This window comes from Bidens hawaiensis, unplaced genomic scaffold (assembly GCF_021521415.1).
Source record: "Bidens hawaiensis isolate Kalapana, Puna unplaced genomic scaffold, B.hawaiensis_p1.1 tig00020341_1, whole genome shotgun sequence".
Classification (NCBI taxonomy): Eukaryota; Viridiplantae; Streptophyta; class Magnoliopsida; order Asterales; family Asteraceae; genus Bidens; species Bidens hawaiensis.
In genome coordinates, this window is record NW_027493096.1 from 307,456 (window position 1) to 325,498 (window position 18,043).

The window sequence follows — 18,043 nt, forward strand, 5'->3', positions numbered from 1 at the left end:
GGTGGGGGTGGTTTAAAAACCATCACTTGCTCCTACCAATACAAGTGTGCCACCTCACCCCATTACTTTCCATCACTAGTGATGGAATTTTGGTAGGGGTGGTGGTGTGGTGTGATGGAATTATTTTTTTTTTGATATTTTTTATAACTTAAAAATTAAAAACAATAGTAAATTAAAAAAAATAAAAGTTACATTAAACAATCTACTGCTCGTCCGAATTCGGAAATTCCAAACCTAAAGAACCTACAAGTTCAACTAGATCATATCTCAACCAATGGTGAATATCTTCGTTCCGCAAGTCTAATTGCACGTTCTCAGGAACAGGAACTTGAGTTGGAGGATCCGACACCCAATCTGGAGAAATTGCACGTCCGTCTTCTTTTATTAGCATATTGTGCAATATGATGCATGCATATAATATGCTAGAGATCATGGGTTTTTTCATTGCACGAACCGGTCGACTAAGTATGCACCATCTACCCTTTAAGACACCGAAAGCTCTCTCGACATCTTTTCTTGCCGATTCTTGCAACTTCTTGAACGCCTTTTCCTTGACCTCGACAGGAAACAAAAAGGCTTTCATAAAAACAGACCATGCCGGGTAGATACCATCGACAAGAAAGTAGCCACGTCTGTAATATCTCCCGTTGACAAAATACGGACAGAAGGGTGCGGTACCATCTGTCACGCTTTGAAACAACGGTGATGTGTATAGAACACTGATGTCGTTGTTCGAGCCAGGAACACCAAAATAAGAATGCCAAATCCATAAATCATTTGACGCAACCGCTTCAAGTACGATAGTCGGTCGTTTGATATCACCCCTAACATATGCCCCTTGAAACTCCCATGGACAATTCCTCCATTCGATATGTGTACAGTCGATGCTACCGAGCATCCCTGGAAAATGCCATCTAGCCTCATGCGCGGCGTAAAGACGTGTAATGTCGTGTCTTGTTGGTTTTCGTAGAAACTCTTTGCCATACAATTTAATAATCGCGTTACAAAAGAATTGCAGACATTCACGTGAAGTTCTCTGAGACATTTGTAAGTGTTCATTGAATTGATCGGGTGGGTTACCTGTCGCTAATTGACGAATAGCGGATGTGCATTTTTGAAGCGCCGTAAAACTTCGTTTGCCCCTCGCGTCGTAAGATTCTTGAAACCATTCTTCGCTTGCTTTGATGTCCGCTACAATCTTTAAAAATAAAGATTTCGGCGAACGAAACCGATCCCTGAACGTCTCGTCATTGTATTTCGGCTCCTCCACAAAATAGTCGTTCATTAGCACTTCGTGGGCATGTATATGATCACGATCCACCATTTTTTTCTTTGGACGGCTCGGGCCTTTAAGTTCGTTATATAACAACGGGAACCATTGACGGGCGACCCGTAGGAAAGCAACTAAGTGATATAAAAGATATAATTACGCTTACGGGATTAGGTTAATTCCATGGAATTAGTTGACTACGGTTGCTCGTGTGTTTGCAGGTTTAAGGAGCTAGAGAGCGGTGTTACGAGAACAAGGGCGAAAACGGTGAAAGAAACAGAGCTGGAACGCGAGAGATACGAAGAAATCAAGTCGCGGAAATGAGCTCCACCGTGGCCCACGGTTTGAACTGTGGGCCACGGTCCACCTGGTGCAAAAACTCCAGAGTCCACCGTACCGTGGAGAAGAAGGAAACCGTGGCCCACGGTCTACACCGTGGCCCACGATCGTGCTGGTAGACCTGTTGACTTTTGGTCAACCGTGGACCACGGTTCACACCGTGGCCCACGGTCCTGGGCGGAGACAAAGTTGCATGTCTTTTAATAGGCCGTTTGGGAGTGTCTTTTGGACTACTTTTTCACCTTGCCGGCCTAGAGGCGATTTTGGAGAACAAAAACACTATTTTGGGTCTTGTATTGATTTGTTTTATGTCTTTTATTGTGAGAAACAAGTTACTTGATGCAAAGATGATCTCCCGAACCATGAGCGGCCAGTTACTTCGGTATTTCTCTCGGGATGTAAGGTTATTCGCAAAACACTTTTGTTTCTTGTTCTTGAACTTGGATTGATTATCTAAATGCTATGTTAGTATGATCTTGTGTTTGTGTGATTGTTTGTAGCTTGTCCATATTGTTTCCATCTAGCTTTTAGCCATATGTTTTTGGTGTCGTTGGCAATCGAGATTGAGTGGAAAGAACTAGGGAGAATAGTATTGATTGATTGATTAAGTAGCAACCTCGCATTCTAGAAATCCGAGTACTTAGTGCTTGATTAATCACAACAATTGCATACACACAAAACCGAGATATTACGGTTTATCCATTGAGCGTTAACAAAAGTGTTGAATAATAACCCGAACCCCGAGAGGAATACTTGTTTAATTATTCGTTTATAACTTTCATTTAGTTTAATTTAGTATTAAAAAATCAGATCAAAACCAACTTGGAAATTACTTTGTGTCATTTACATTTATCTTAGTTTAATCGTTAAGCTACTTGGTTAACACATTTTCCACAAACTCTTCGTGTTCGATACCCACTTACTGCTATCTAATTTAGTTGTATTTGGTTTAAGTTTGAGTGAGCCTTCGACCTCACGTCAAATTTTGGCGCCGTTGCCGGGGAGTAGTGCACAACGTGTGTTACTTTTGTAGTTTTTATTTAATTGTTATTGTCAGTTTTACGCGGGTTGTGTTAGTGTGCAGGTATCTGCAGGTATATGCATACGCGAAACTCTCGGTCTTCATCACCGTTAGTTTTTGATCTGGAAATCGAAAGATCTGCTCGTCAGAATCGGATTCTTCAAAGGGAGAATAAGATTACCAGGACACCAAGCACGCACAGTCAAACAACTGACACCACAAACATGGCTTCAGGTCAATCCGTACCACCTATACCACCACCCATCAACCCAGAAAATCTTCCTTCCAATGAAACCGTTACCACTCCAAATCCTACTAGTGAGCCCACTTCGACCGTGTTTAGCTTTCAACCACCATCTAACCTTCCACCATTGACTAATTTCATGCCCACTCAAGGACAATCATCGAACTCACAACAACAATCACCTTTCCAATCTCAACAAAACCCGTCTTATAATCAACCATACACATTACCACAAGACCCACCCATCATTCATACTTCACCGGGTCTTAGGTCGGGCCCGCATTCATTTGTCGGGCCACGTTTTGGTGATAATAGCGAAGGGTACGAAGAGTATGAAGAGGGGTATTCAAGTGGGGGCGACGGAAATCAAATAAGGGTTCAAGGTCAATTTGGGTATGTTGCGCAACAACAAGTGCAACAATGGGGTGTACCACATGTAAATCAAGCACCATTGCAACAACCACAGCCATTGCAACAAATTCCTCCACAACCTCATTTTCAACAACATCAACAACCAATACCTCACCCTCAATTCCAACAATACCCACCGCCGAGGCCCGTGTATAGGCAAATGGGCCAACCGAGAGTACCAATGGGGGTACCGAGAAGGCATGTGAGAGAGATGGCGAGGGGAATCGAAGCTTACTTTCGACCAATCATTACAAACAACCCATCTCCGGTGGTCATTCCTCAACATCAAAATAGAAGAACATTTGAGGTTAGAACCAACGCACTCCAAAGTTTACCAAAGTACAAGGGTTTAGCAACCGAAGAACCCTATTTCCATTTGGAGGCGTATGACTCAATTTGCAACACGATCGGGGGTCAAGGTTTTTCACCGGATGAGGTCAAGTTGGTTTTATTCCAATTTTCGTTAGAAGATAAGTCAAAAAGATGGTTTTACACCTTGCCTTCCGCATCAATCTATACTTGGGCCGAGATGCAACAAAGGTTCTTGGAAGAGTTTTACACAGCCCAAAAGACAAATGATGCAAGACGAAGTTTGAGAAGCTTCCAACAACAATCGGGTGAGATGTTTCATGAAGCCTTTGAGCGATTCAACATGATGATCAAGAATTGCCCTCACCATGGTATTGCTCTTTGGGAATTGTTGAACGCGTTTCATGAGGGATTGAGTACGGAAGACGAACGGGATTTAATGTCAATCACAAATGGTACATTTGGTACAAATTATGAACAAGATGATTGGGCATTCTTGGAACAAATGTCGGTTACATCGAAGAGAAAAGCTCAAACTGCAAGAAGAGCAAGACCGGCTACCGCGAGACCACAAGTGCATGCGGTTAACAATGAAGAACCTCAAGTCTCTAATCAAGTGTATGATGTATGCACGAGCTGTAACGGGTTGGGACATGCAAGTGATTTGTGTCCCGGTGTGGAAGGGCAAGTTGAATAGGTAAATGCAATTCAAGGTCAAGGGGGTGGTCGGAACTACAACATGAATTCAAACACCTACCACCCCGGGTTGAGGAATCATCCCAATTTTCGATATGGCAACCCATCGGATCAACTCAACTCTAACTTCCAAGGAACTTCTCAAACCCATTTTGTCCCTCGTCAACAATATTTCAATCAAGGGAATGCTCAAGGTGGGAACAATCAAGGAAGTCAAAATCACTTTAAAGGAACGGGTGGAGGTCAAATAGGGTCTTCGGGCCAAGGTGCATCAAGTGGGAATGAGGTAATGGATATGCTAAAGTCAATGCAACAAGACATGCAGAAAAGGAATACACTTGATGAAGCCCGAATGCAAAAGGACGAAAGTCGAGACAAGGCCATCCAATCATTGACCACACAAATGGGTCAACTTGCAACCGAGGTGGCGGAATTGAAGAAAAACGAAGGTAAATTGCCTAGCGACACCAAGGTAAACCCTTCTCATAACTCGTCTCGTAATGTTCCTATTAATCATGTTAGTGTGTTGAGAAGTGGTAAAGAGTATAAGGCGAACTTGTCGCCGGATTTGGTTGATGGGGAAGTTGAGGATATCACGGGTAAAGAAAGTGATGATGAAGAAGTTGAAATTAATAAACCCACTAAACATGTCACTTTTGAGAAACCAACCCAAGCCTCGGGTCAAGCCCAAAATTTAAATGACAAAAATAAGGAAGTGGAGTCAAATGTAATTCCATTTCCTTCGGCTTTACTTGACCCGGGCAAGAAAAATGTGATTTCAAAACGGGGTCCTCAAAAGGAGGAAATGTGGGAGGTGTTTAAGCAGGTTAAAGTAAACTTACCTTTACTTGAAGCAATAAAACAAGTGCCCGCTTATGCGAAATTTTTGAAAGAATTATGCACTCAAAAGAGGCAACAAAAAGTGCCTAAACGGGTGGATTTAACCGAGCGGGTAAGTGCGGTTTTAAAAGGAGATCTCCCTCCTAAGCTTCAAGATCCGGGAACACCCTTAATTAACATTCAAGTAGGTGATTTTCAAATGTCTAGGGCGTTATTGGATCTTGGGGCCGGGGTGAGTATTCTTTCGGGGGGTTTGTATGACCAATATGACTTTGGTCCCTTGAAACGTGTGGAGACCACGGTTGTATTGGCTGATTTGTCTCATAAACTCCCCCGGGGAATCGTACGGGATGTGATTGTGAAGGTAGAGGAATTCTATTATCCCGTGGATTTCTTGGTCTTGGATTATTCATCGGGTGACTCAAGTCAACAACAAAATGTTATCTTGGGTCGTCCATTCTTGAACATGGCTCATGCCATCATTGATTGCAGGTTTGGTACTGTTGACATGGCATTTGGAAACCAGAAAATGCGTTTAAATGTTTTTACTAACGTTGCTAATTCTTTGAGTGGTGAAGAATGTTTTTTGGCAGATGTGGTGGATCATTGTAAGCCTCATGAATATGATGAAGATTGTATGGAAGCTTGTATTTGTGATGATTTTGAACAAGTACACGTGTGTGCTTTGCGGTTGGAGGAGCACAAACAAGATGCTTTAGCTTTGCAAGAGAAGAGACCACCATGGACACATCAAACGGAAAGTTTGCCAAGGTAGATCAACTCGGACACAAAACCATCCTTGGAATGTCCACCAAAAGTGGAGTTGAAGGAGCTTCCAAGTCACTTGAAGTACGTTTTCTTAGGAGAGAATGAAACCCTTCCGGTTATCATTGCCTCTAATTTGGAGGAAGTTCAAGAGCGGGCATTGATGAAGGTGTTGGTAGTAGACAAGGCGGCCATTGGGTGGACACTTGTAGATTTGAAAGGTATTAGTCCTTCTATTGTTATGCATAAAATAATTACAGATGAGGAGGCTAAACCAACACAAGAGACTCAAAGGAGATTGAACCCGAACTTGCGGGAAGTGGTGAAGAAGGAGGTAATCAAGTGGTTGGATGCGGGGATCATTTATCCCATTTCAGACAGTGCGTGGGTGAGCCCGAAACAGGTAGTGCCCAAGAAAGCCGGCATCCAGGTACTTAAAGTTGATACTAGTGAGCAAATCGCCACCCGACCGGTAACCGGGTGGCGAGTGTGCATCGATTATAGGAAATTGAATACCGCCACCTCAAAAGATCATTTTCCGTTACCGTTCATTGACCAAATAATTGAAAAACTTGCGGGTCAAAAATATTATTGTTTTTTGGATGGGTATTCGGGGTATAATCAAATTGCAATCCATCCCGATGACCAACACAAGACCACTTTTACTTGCCCATATGGCACCTTTGCTTTTAGACGGATGCCATTTGGGTTGTGTAATGCCCCGGCCACTTTTCAAAGATGTATGATGAGCATATTTTCGGATATGGTCGGGGATTCACTTGAAGTTTTCATGGATAACTTTTCCATTTTTGGTTCAACTTTCGAGGCTTTTCTCAATGATTTAGAAAAAGTTTTAAAACGATGTGTCGAGACAAACTTGGTTTTAAGTTGGGAGAAAAGTCATTTCATGGTACAAGAAGGTATTGTGTTGGGACATGTAGTGTCAAGTAGGGGGATGGAAGTCGATCAAGCAAAGATAAAAAGTAATTTCATCCTTACCACCCCCGAAAAATGTTAAAGGGGTGAGGTCGTTTTTGGGACATGCCGGCTTCTATAGAAGATTCATTAAGGGTTTTAGTGTAATTTCAAAACCCTTATGTAATCTTTTGTTGAAGGATGTCCCTTTTGAGTTTACTAATGAGTGTTTGTAAGTGTTTGATAGTTTGAAGAAAAAGTTAGTGCAAGCACCCATTTTGCAATCCCCGGATTGGTCAACACCGTTTGAAACTATGTGCGATGCGAGTGACAACACGGTGGGAGCGGTTTTGGGTCAAAGAGTGGACACAAAGCTGGTGGTGATCTATTATGCGAGCAAGACTTTATCCGAGGCACAATTGAACTACACCACCACCGAAAAGGAGTTGCTATCGGTGGTATATGCCTTAGATAAGTTTCGCTCGTATATCTTGGGAAGTAAAGTTGTGGTATACTCGGATCATAGTGCGGTGAGTTATTTGATGGAAAAGAAGGATGCAAAACCGCGTTTGATTCGATGGGTGTTATTGTTGCAAGAGTTTGACCTTGAAATTCGCGACAAGAAGGGATGTGAAAATGTCGTGGCCGATCACTTGTCGAGAATTACCCTTGAGGGTGTTGATGATCCAAAAGAGATAAACGAGAGATTTCCGGATGAACAGTTGCTCGTTGTTTCGACCGCACCGTGGTAGGCCCATTATGTCAATTATTTGGCCACGGGTGCGCGATTCCGGAATATTGGTCCAAGAAGAGAAGGCAACAATTTGCAGCCCAAGTTAAGCAATACATTTGGGATGAACCGGATCTCTTCAAGATTGGAGCGGATCAAGTAGTGAGAAGATGTGTACCCGAAAACGAAGTACAAGAGATCTTGAAACACGCTCATTCGTCGGCATGTGGGGGCCATTTTAGTGGCTCTAAAACGGGGTACAAAGTACTTATGTGTGAATTCTATTGGCCGACGATTTTCAAGGATGCTAGTGAATTCGCTCGGCATTGTTTAGATTGCCAACGAATGGGGGGTATATCGAAACGAAATGAAATGCCGTTACAACCTATTTTGGTTGTAGACATTTTCAATGTGTGGGGCATAGACTTCATGGGCCCGTTTCCAAATTCGTGCGGGTACTTGTACATTCTTGTTGTGGTTGACTATGTGTCAAAATGGGTCGAATCGGTTGCAACAAGAACTAATGATCATTCCGTGGTGTGCAAGTTTGTATAAGCCAACATCTTCTCAAGATTTGGGATTCCCCGAGTTATCATAAGTGATGGTGGATCGCATTTCAAGAATTTTGCATTTGGCAAACTGTTGAAGCGTTATGGTGTGAATCACCGAATTGCAACACCCTATCATCCTCAAACAAGTGGCCGGTCTTGCTCTTCTTGCAGTTTGAGCTTTTCTCTTCGATGTAACCGACATTTGATCCAAGAATGCCCAATCATTTTGTTCATAATTTGTACCAAATGTACCATTTGTGATTGACATTAAATCCCGTTCGTCTTCTGTACTCAATCCCTCATGAAACGCGTTCAACAATTCCCAAAGAGCAATACCATGGTGAGGGCAATTCTTGAACATCATGTTGAATCGCTCAAAGGCTTCATGAAACATGATGTAACACAAAGTGTACATCTTATTGCATCAAATTACCTTCATATTTATCCCGAACTTCATGCAAATTAATTGTTTTAGGTACTTATTTGAGTTATTTGTGAATTTGCAAGTCCGGGCGCCCGCCCGACAAAGAAAACATGAAAAGGGGGCGTTTCGGGGACAAAATAAGCATTCTGCCAGACCTGCATGACCATGCTTGCCAGTGCCAGACCTGCACGACCATGCTTGCCAGTGCCGGAGCCAGTGCCGCAAGAATTAAAAAGTGCACGACCGTGCATGGTCGTGCGGATGCCCGTGCATGACCTGCACGGCCATGCGGGCCCGTGCCTATGACCGTGCCAGAACAGAGAAATCTGACTTTTTGGTCAGATTAAAGCCAATGGTTGACTTTCCACAAATAGGCACAGTCGTGCAAGCCCGTGCAAGTGCCCGTGCCAGACGTCCAGACAGCATATATACACATCCATTATCCTCATTTTTGTGTGTGGAGTCTTGGGGATTTTCTCTCAATCAAGTGCAGCAATTTTAGGGGATTCTTGGAGGCTTCCACCAACATAAGATTCATCATTCCATCCTTCAATCCTTTCTTGATTTTGGTTTGCATTTCTATGTTTAAGAGCATATTTTGTAAGCTTATTTTTAGATTGATTGTAGTTGTATTAAGCCTTATGGGCTAAGACCTTTACTATCTAGACATTGTTGAAGCTTTTACTATTGTGATTTTTATCTATGTATGGTTATAGTAATTTGGTTTTCTTTCAAGGAAATGTTGAAGTTATGAGTTGATATTGATGGTGTTCATGCTTGTTAGAATTGCATACCTTGTTAGTTTTACAAATGTTTAGGCATTCATGTTAGAAAACTATGTTCTAGATGTTTGTTTGTAAACTTTGAATGTTCATGTTTTCTTTGTTTACATTGCTAAGTTAGGAATGACTAGTAAAGATTAGTTTGGTTATAATATTATTGATGAGCATGAAACCCTACACTTGATATTGGAAAATTGATGAGTGTTGTTATGATTCTTAACTTGGTGATGACTTGCTAGTTAAAGTTTCATAAGTTGATGTTTAATTCATGAGTTTAGCTAATTTAGTGTAATCTTAGGTGGTTAGAATGTTATTCATGCTAGCTTTCCTTTGATTATGAGACTTTGTTGTTTTGACAAACAAGTTAGTCTATGTTTAATTCTTGATTGGAAGCCCATCATGATGATTATTTGTTAATATTAGGTTGCTTGATTGTAATCTAGTATTTATGTTTAGATTCATGATGTTTACCATATCATTACTATTTTATCACATTAGTAGAGTGGATGCGTGTCTAGGTAGTCTTGTTGGATTGATTGTTTCTTGTATTTTTACTTGCTTTGTTTTCATTGTATGCTAGTTTAGTTAGTTAAAAACTCAAATTAAGATTTCTTTGTTCGTTTAGTCATTTACAAAGATTTAGTATTAAAAAATTACCGTATCCATGGATTGTCACTCGGTTCTTGCCGACACTTTATTACAAACGATAGGTACACTTGTCTTTCGTGTATGGTTTAGTTGTAGGTGAAAACCTATTTTTAAAACCCGATTTGTGTGGAACTTTTATCCAAATTTATATATATATTCACACACGTCAAAACATCTCACCCGATTGTTGTTGGAAGCTTCTCAAACTTCGTCTTGCATCATTTGTCTTTTGGGCTGTGTAAAACTCTTCCAAGAACCTTTGTTGCATCTCGGCCCAAGTATAGATTGATGCGGAAGGCAAGGTGTAAAACCATCTTTTTGCCTTATCTTCTAACGAAAATTGGAATAAAACCAACTTGACCTCATCCGGTGAAAAACCTTGACCCCCGATCGTGTTGCAAATTGAGTCATACGCCTCCAAATGAAAATAGGGTTCTTCGGTTGCTAAACCCTTGTACTTTGGTAAACTTTGGAGTGCGTTGGTTCTAACCTCAAATGTTCTTCTATTTTGATGTTGAGGAATGACCACCGGAGATGGGTTGTTTGTAATGATTGGTCGAAAGTAAGCTTCGATTCCCCTCGCCATCTCTCTCACATGCCTTCTCGGTACCCCCATTGGTACTCTCGGTTGGCCCATTTGCCTATACACGGGCCTCGGCGGTGGGTATTGTTGGAATTGAGGGTGAGGTATTGGTTGTTGATGTTGTTGAAAATGAGGTTGTGGAGGAATTTGTTGCAATGGCTGTGGTTGTTGCAATGGTGCTTGATTTACATGTGGTACACCCCATTGTTGCACTTGTTGTTGCGCAACATACCCAAATTGACCTTGAACCCTTATTTGATTTCCGTCGCCCCCACTTGAATACCCCTCTTCATACTCTTCGTACCCTTCGCTATTATCACCAAAACGTGGCCCGACAAATGAATGCGGGCCCGACCTAAGACCCGGTGAAGTATGAATGATGGGTGGGTCTTGTGGTAATGTGTATGGTTGATTATAAGACGGGTTTTGTTGAGATTGGAAAGGTGATTGTTGTTGTGAGTTCGATGATTGTCCTTGAGTGGGCATGAAATTAGTCAATGGTGGAAGGTTAGATGGTGGTTGAAAGCTAAACACGGTCGAAGTGGGCTCACTAGTAGGATTTGGAGTGGTAACGGTTTCATTGGAAGGAAGATTTTCTGGGTTGATGGGTGGTGGTATAGGTGGTACGGATTGACCTGAAGCCATGTTTGTGGTGTCAGTTGTTTGACTGTGCGTGCTTGGTGTCCTGGTAATCTTATTCTCCCTTTGAAGAATCCGATTCTGACGAGCAGATCTTTCGATTTCCAGATCAAAAACTAACGGTGATGAAGACCGAGAGTTTCGCGTATGCATATACCTGCAGATACCTGCACACTAACACAACCCGCGTAAAACTGACAATAACAATTAAATAAAAACTACAAAAGTAACACACGTTGCGCACTACTCCCCGGCAACGGCGCCAAAATTTGACGTGAGGTCGAAGGCTCACTCAAACTTAAACCAAATACAATTAAATTAGATAGCAGTAAGTGGGTATCGAACACGAAGAGTTTGTGGAAAATGTGTTAACCAAGTAGCTTAACGATTAAACTAAGATAAATGTAAATGACACAAAGTAATTTCCAAGTTGGTTTTGATCTGATTTTTTAATACTAAATTAAACTAAATGAAAGTTGTAAACGAATAATTAAACAAGTATTCCTCTCGGGGTTCGGGTTATTATTCAACACTTTTGTTAACGCTCAATGGATAAACCGTAATATCTCGGTTTTGTGTGTATGCAATTGTTGTGATTAATCAAGCACTAAGTACTCGGATTTCTAGAATGCGAGGTTGCTACTTAATCAATCAATCAATACTATTCTCCCTAGTTCTTTCCACTCAATCTCGATTGCCAACGACACCAAAAACATATGGCTAAAAGCTAGATGGAAACAATATGGACAAGCTACAAACAATCACACAAGCACAAGATCATACTAACATAGCATTTAGATAATCAATCCAAGTTCAAGAACAAGAAACAAAAGTGTTTTGCAAATAACCTTACATCCCGAGAGAAATACCGAAGTAACTGGCCGCTCATGGTTCGGGAGATCATCTTTGCATCAAGTAACTTGTTTCTCTCAATAAAAGACATAAAACAAATCAATACAAGACCCAAAATAGTGTTTTTGTTCTCCAAAATTGCCTCTAGGCCGGCAAGGTGAAAAAGTAGTCCAAAAGACACTCCCAAACGGCCTATTAAAAGACATGCAACTTTGTCTCCGCCCAGGACCGTGGGCCACGGTGTGAACCGTGGTCCACGGTTGACCAAAAGTCAACAGGTCTACCAGCACGACCGTGGGCCACGGTGTAGACCGTGGGCCACGATTTCCTTCTTCTCCACGGTACGGTGGACTCTGGAGTTTTTGCACCAGGTGGACCGTGGCCTACAGTTCAGACCGTGGGCCACGGTGGAGCTCATTTCCGCGACTTGATTTCTTCGTATCTCTCGCGTTCCAGCTCTGTTTCCTTCACCGTTTTCGCCCGTGTTCTCGTAACACCGCTCTCTAGCTCCTTAAACCTGCAAACACACGAGCAACCGTAGTCAACTAATTCCATGGAATTAACCTAATCCCGTAAGCGTAATTATATCTTTTATATCACTTAGTTATTTTCCTACGGGTCGCCCGTCAACCATTCAACAATGTCATCGTCCGAAGACGAAGAGCTATCGGTGTCTAGCGGAAACGAGTTGCTCGGAAAATTCATATTTTTTTGTTTTGAATTGAGGTGGTGAAGAAATAGGTTTTTGTAGTAGAAGATTGAGAGTGTTTTAAGTTGGATTTGATTTTGAGTTGGATTGAAATGGTTGTTAATTTATATTGTTAAAATTTTTTTTTTAATTACCCAACCCCAACGGTCACCCCCCTCACCAACGTTCAAATTTATTGGTATTCACCACGTGATGGCCATCACGGCCGGACCCCCATCACGCGTGATGGGGGGACCGGCGGCGGTGTTCGTCAGGCCATCACGCGTGATGGCCGTGTATAACGGACCACCCCCACTTCCCTAATATTTTTCTTTCATAGTTTTATTATAATTTATTTTTGCGGACACAGGTACACGAACTTTCATAGGAAAATCAAGATGTGTGTTATATTCGCTTTCGAAGTTTGGTTTAGACCTCAAATTTTGAACAAGAGAAACGTTACATTCGAAAGTTTGATTTTGGTGAAACTTCATGCAACTAACAATTTAGTGGTACGATTAAATCTCACAAACATGTGTAGTTGACCTAAAGACTTTTAAGGAACTTAATAGTTGCATGTGATTGAAAAGGTTTTTCATCTACATAGGTGTCAAAAGCGTAATGCCATTCTTTTGAAGGAATATTGGAGCGTGTAAGAAATGAGAGACTAGTTTCAGCAACATGGTGATTACCACGTTCAACAATGCCATTTTGTAATAGTTGTGATTCACCTTGTTTGTTACATTTTGAAATGAAATACAAGCCTATATTAGTACTTTTAAAACAAACAAAACGATATACAAGATTTGTAATAAGTTATTAAAAAACATAATGGAAGAATATTTACAACCAAATTACAAATTAGACCCTTTGTCATTATTTGTTCATTTCAACTAGATAAGACATTTTAGGATCATTTACAAATGCGCGTTGTCATGTGTTATGTATGCATATAGATCCAACAAAATAAACTTTTGTTAGAAGTTCGGTTTGTAGATAATTAATTCGATACACATGAGTAATTGCATACCCTAGGACTTTTGGTGTTTAGTAATTGTGACATAAAATGTATCTAGTTTATCTAATTTTAGGGATTAGTTAGATAAGAACTTAGGGATTAATTGTGTGACAAATTGTGACATAAAATTAATCTAAATTACAGTTGTTGGATAAGAACTAAGTTGAAAAATATAATTCATAAAACTGAGGTTACTTTTATTGAAATTTGACCCCCTCACAAATGTAACATGGTGGGTTTAAAAAGGGATTTTAGGTGAAAAAAATTGTTGTTCAAAAAAGGATATTAGGTGGAAACACGTCTGCTTGGAGTGTGCACATATAATGTATACATGTGTGGGCCTCGGGGGCAAAAGCAAAATTGCACTAATTTTAACGTTATTTTACTAATTTTGTGAAAATAACGTTAAAAGTAACGAAAGACTAATCATGCATCATGTGGTGGCATTAAAGCCGAAGACAAGGGTACTTGCACCAATTGGTCGGTGTCCCGATGTTGAGTGTAGGGATGAGCTCAGGATGGTTATCGATACTCACCGACACTGATTCTGAAAATCCCGATCCCGAAAATTTGAAATATCTTGTACATTTCATGCAAAATTCAGGAAATACCAGTACCGGTACCATACCGGTTTTGAAAACTCAAAATTTGGTACCGATTCGGTACTAAATTCTGTACCGGTACCAACCGGTACAGAAAACGCTCATCCCTAGTTGAGTGTTACATGCCTTATGTCAAAGGCTTGATGCAAAACTACTATCAAGCACGAGTCTCACCGGAAGCAACTTTTTTATTCCGACGAGATAGAGGTAAGGTTATCTACATCTTATCATCCTTAGACCCTATCATAGCTTTGTAATTAATAGGATTTACTGAATACGATGACGATGACAGATTACGATGATATCCAAAAACTTAAGCAATCCTTATCTGTAATCATCTTTATTCAATTTTTTTTGTATAGGTTGGTCATTCAATAAGTGTGTGAATTCATTGCAAGTATTTTCATTATTGTTGAAATTAAAATCAATTTCTATTATTCTTAATTTCGTAAGTTTTAGTACGCTTCATACTCAATTGTTTTCTAAATTAGTGTTCTCAACCCTAGGTTTTTATTAGATTAGAGAAGTATAGGATTTTTTGTTTACACCGCTGCTTATGTTTCACAAACTTGTAGTACTTGACATTCCCTTTGTTATCGGTGATTACGTCACGCTTAACTATTTGTGTTTTGCTACTTTTACTTGTAGTACTTTGATTTTATAAGTTTTACGAAGTACACACCCCTCCCAACCTAATTGTTGTGGATCAAGTCCACTTTGGAGCAAAAGTGTAAAGCATGATGATGTAAACACGTTAAAGTTGATAGTAGTAGTTGAAGAAAGCTATCAAAGATTATTTTTGCTTACATATATAATATAAAATTTGGTTTGCTAAACGACATAAGAAAATACAAATTGATACATACTTGATTTATTATTTTCTTTAATATGCGTAAGGGCGGAGCTAAAAGGTTTTTATCAATTACCATGTGACCATTATTTTTTGATGCTTGGATTTTAAAGTAAAAATTTTCGGGTTGGTTCACCTGCTGATGTTTGCAATATTTTCAAACTAATTTATTGCAAGCACTTGGCATACTGAAAACTCATAGACGTTATATATTGAGATTTGTAAGCACAGTATAATATTGTCTTATAGATTTAGAAGTAGTCAAGTAACTTACATCTTTTGGTTTGTCACTTTGACCCATATTTCTTTCATTAGTGGTCTGAGCATACATATAGGATCATCACATATAAAAAAAACATTGTCAAAGGGAGTTCCAATGAACTGCAAAACAACTTGGAACAATCAGTAAGAGTTAATATAATACATTGTTAAAGAGAGTCCCATATTTCTTTCTTTATCCGGTAAGGCCTTGTTAGTTTCTGAAGTGGTTAAGAATATTAAAATTTTGGGCCATCTTTGGATTACAAATAGATCTTTGTTTAAGTCGCTGGAGGAAGTGGTGTAGTTTTGATTGTCTTTGGCTTCTAGCGGCTTGCTGGTTTGTACAGTTCTTTTAATGAAAGCGTTGTGTGAAAAAAAAAAAGTCAAATGCAAGATAAACCAATAAAATAAATTATGTCAGCACCCAAATAAAAATAATTAGCATATCAATTAAAAGAAAGCTAAAACTTGTGCATTGCGATGACGAGTCAACCCAAATTGGACAATATCAGTTAGGTTAGTTATGTTACCGTAATTAAACAAAAAATATAAACCCGTCAACACTTAATTAAAAAGATTTATCATATTAAAGATTAACATATTAAAAGACATGAAAAATGTTGCGACACAAAACATGTCTTTTAATCTATATACTATGGAGTAATAATTTTCCAATAAATTCCAACAAACCAAAACACTCATTTAGTCCATTACAAATCAAAATAATATTCCCATATAAATCAAAATAACAGCCAAGCATGTCACATACACATACAGACATACTTCACTTTAATTTCAAATCCCATTAGATTTTCCGGGTATTAGAAATGATTAAACACAATATTAGAAGTAAAATATAAAAACCACATTTGGTCTTGTATTTCTTGTATATATACCAGAATTGAAAATTAATTCTAAAAATGCATTTAATTACAAATATATACAGTGCATAACTTATAAAGATAATGTTTCCATCTTTGACTAGCAATGATTCTTGGGATTGTTATAATTATTATCCTTGATACCGGGTAGGTATTAATCTAATTCTTTTTTTAAGGGCCAAAAACAAACAATTGACTAGACTTTGTACGAGGTGACCAATTGGCAAAAGACCATTGCCAGCTAGCCCAACCCAGCAACCCTAAAGTGACTCTAAGTTATCTCAAGTTCTGGAGAAAACACACCTGTCTGAAGGCCCAGGTGGTAAAACCCCAGACATCCTCAAGATCAAACCAGAAAACACAAAGGTCCCGGTTTTCTTTCATTAAGCCACATTTACCCTCCTCAAAGTATTGTCAGTAAAGATCAAATATGGATCAAGCCCGAGTCTCTATTACTTCTTACCACATAGGAAATTACCTATTAACCTAACCTGCACATAACAATTTGAAATCAAGTAAACTTTTTCCACAGTTTTTTTTTTAAATTTTATAAATGTGCTTTAGCTTTTTATATTATAAAAATCATCCCACTCATTACAAATGAACACAGTAATCATGATAAATTTATCATAACATTTATGAAAAAAAATCGAATTGGAAAAACAAGTGCCAAAATCCAGCGCGAATGTTCTGAACAACCCCCTCCAGATATTCAACTTGTCATTTTACGCCCATACTTCCAATAATCATTCCGCTACAGCAGACATTCAAAGGATCTCAAGCACATCCATAATCGAACGGTTACAAAGCGGACACGACTCTCTCTTCCTCCACATCGCCCTACAACACAGCCTACAGTACGTATGCCCACACGGAATCAACGCCGCACCTTTACTCCTCTCCGTGCACAAGCAACACACCGTACCAATCCCACCTCCGCTGACGTCATCCCCGCCGTCATGCACAACCTTAACAACATCCCGACCATCAATCTCCTCAAACAATTGAACTATCGTTGTCAACGGCTTCACCGTCACGTTTATCTGCCGCCGTTCCGCCGCCAATGCCGTTGCAAGGTTCACCGTGACGTCACCATCTCCGGCCAGAATCTGACTCACCGTTTCCCACGCTGCCGGAGACTGGTCGCCAGAGAACATCAACGGTTGTTCTCCGGCGTTGGTGTTGATATAATCATTATCATTATTATTAATATTATCATCCCATTTAGAAGACCCACAAAAACCCAAAATGTTGAGTCGTTTGAAACCCAACCGGCGTTTAAGGTTGTTCCACGACCGCCAACGCCGCCGATTGCCACCACCGTCCATTTTGCTTATGAACTCGAAGAGAATATAAACATTTAAACGATAAATAGGTAAATTAAATAACCAATCCGATGTCATGCAGCAATGAGATGACAGAGAAGACTGAAGCATGCATTATGCCAATAAGCTAATGATCACAATTTATCGTTTGCTGAATGAATGATTTATGAACAAAAACAAAATGGAAGAAAAGGCAATTAAATAAATTTATTTGTGTTAATTAAAGAAAAATAAGATTTTGTATTAAAGAAAAAATAATAATGTCATTGGAATTTTATTGTGAGTTATTATGTTATATATAGGCGTTAAAAGTATTTGTTTTCGTAATATGGAAGTTATGATTAATGTCATTATTTAGTCTCTCACTCTCTTTTATAGATTTTGTTACTCTTTTAGCTT

At 39.7% G+C, this 18,043-nt stretch overlaps 2 protein-coding genes across 2 annotated transcripts; both read right to left on the reverse strand.

The window, feature by feature from the left end:
* Positions 1 to 202: 202 nt before the first annotated feature.
* Positions 203 to 1,285, reverse strand: LOC143560480 (uncharacterized). Its single transcript, XM_077048772.1, has one exon. It carries the CDS (start codon positions 1,283 to 1,285, stop codon positions 203 to 205), a length of 1,083 nt encoding a protein of 360 aa, XP_076904887.1.
* Positions 1,286 to 17,086: 15,801 nt separating this feature from the next.
* Positions 17,087 to 17,647, reverse strand: LOC143560497 (uncharacterized). Its single transcript, XM_077048788.1, has one exon. The coding sequence runs from the start codon at positions 17,645 to 17,647 to the stop codon at positions 17,087 to 17,089; it is 561 nt and encodes a 186-aa protein (XP_076904903.1).
* Between the last annotated feature and the right edge of the window lie 396 nt (positions 17,648 to 18,043).

What these genes read in the sequence shown, in the direction of transcription:
- LOC143560480 (XM_077048772.1), bottom strand. Translation starts at nt 1,285, where the DNA reads ATGAACGACTATTTTGTGGAGGAGCCGAAATACAATGACGAGACGTTC.
- LOC143560497 (XM_077048788.1), bottom strand. Translation starts at nt 17,647, where the DNA reads ATGGACGGTGGTGGCAATCGGCGGCGTTGGCGGTCGTGGAACAACCTT.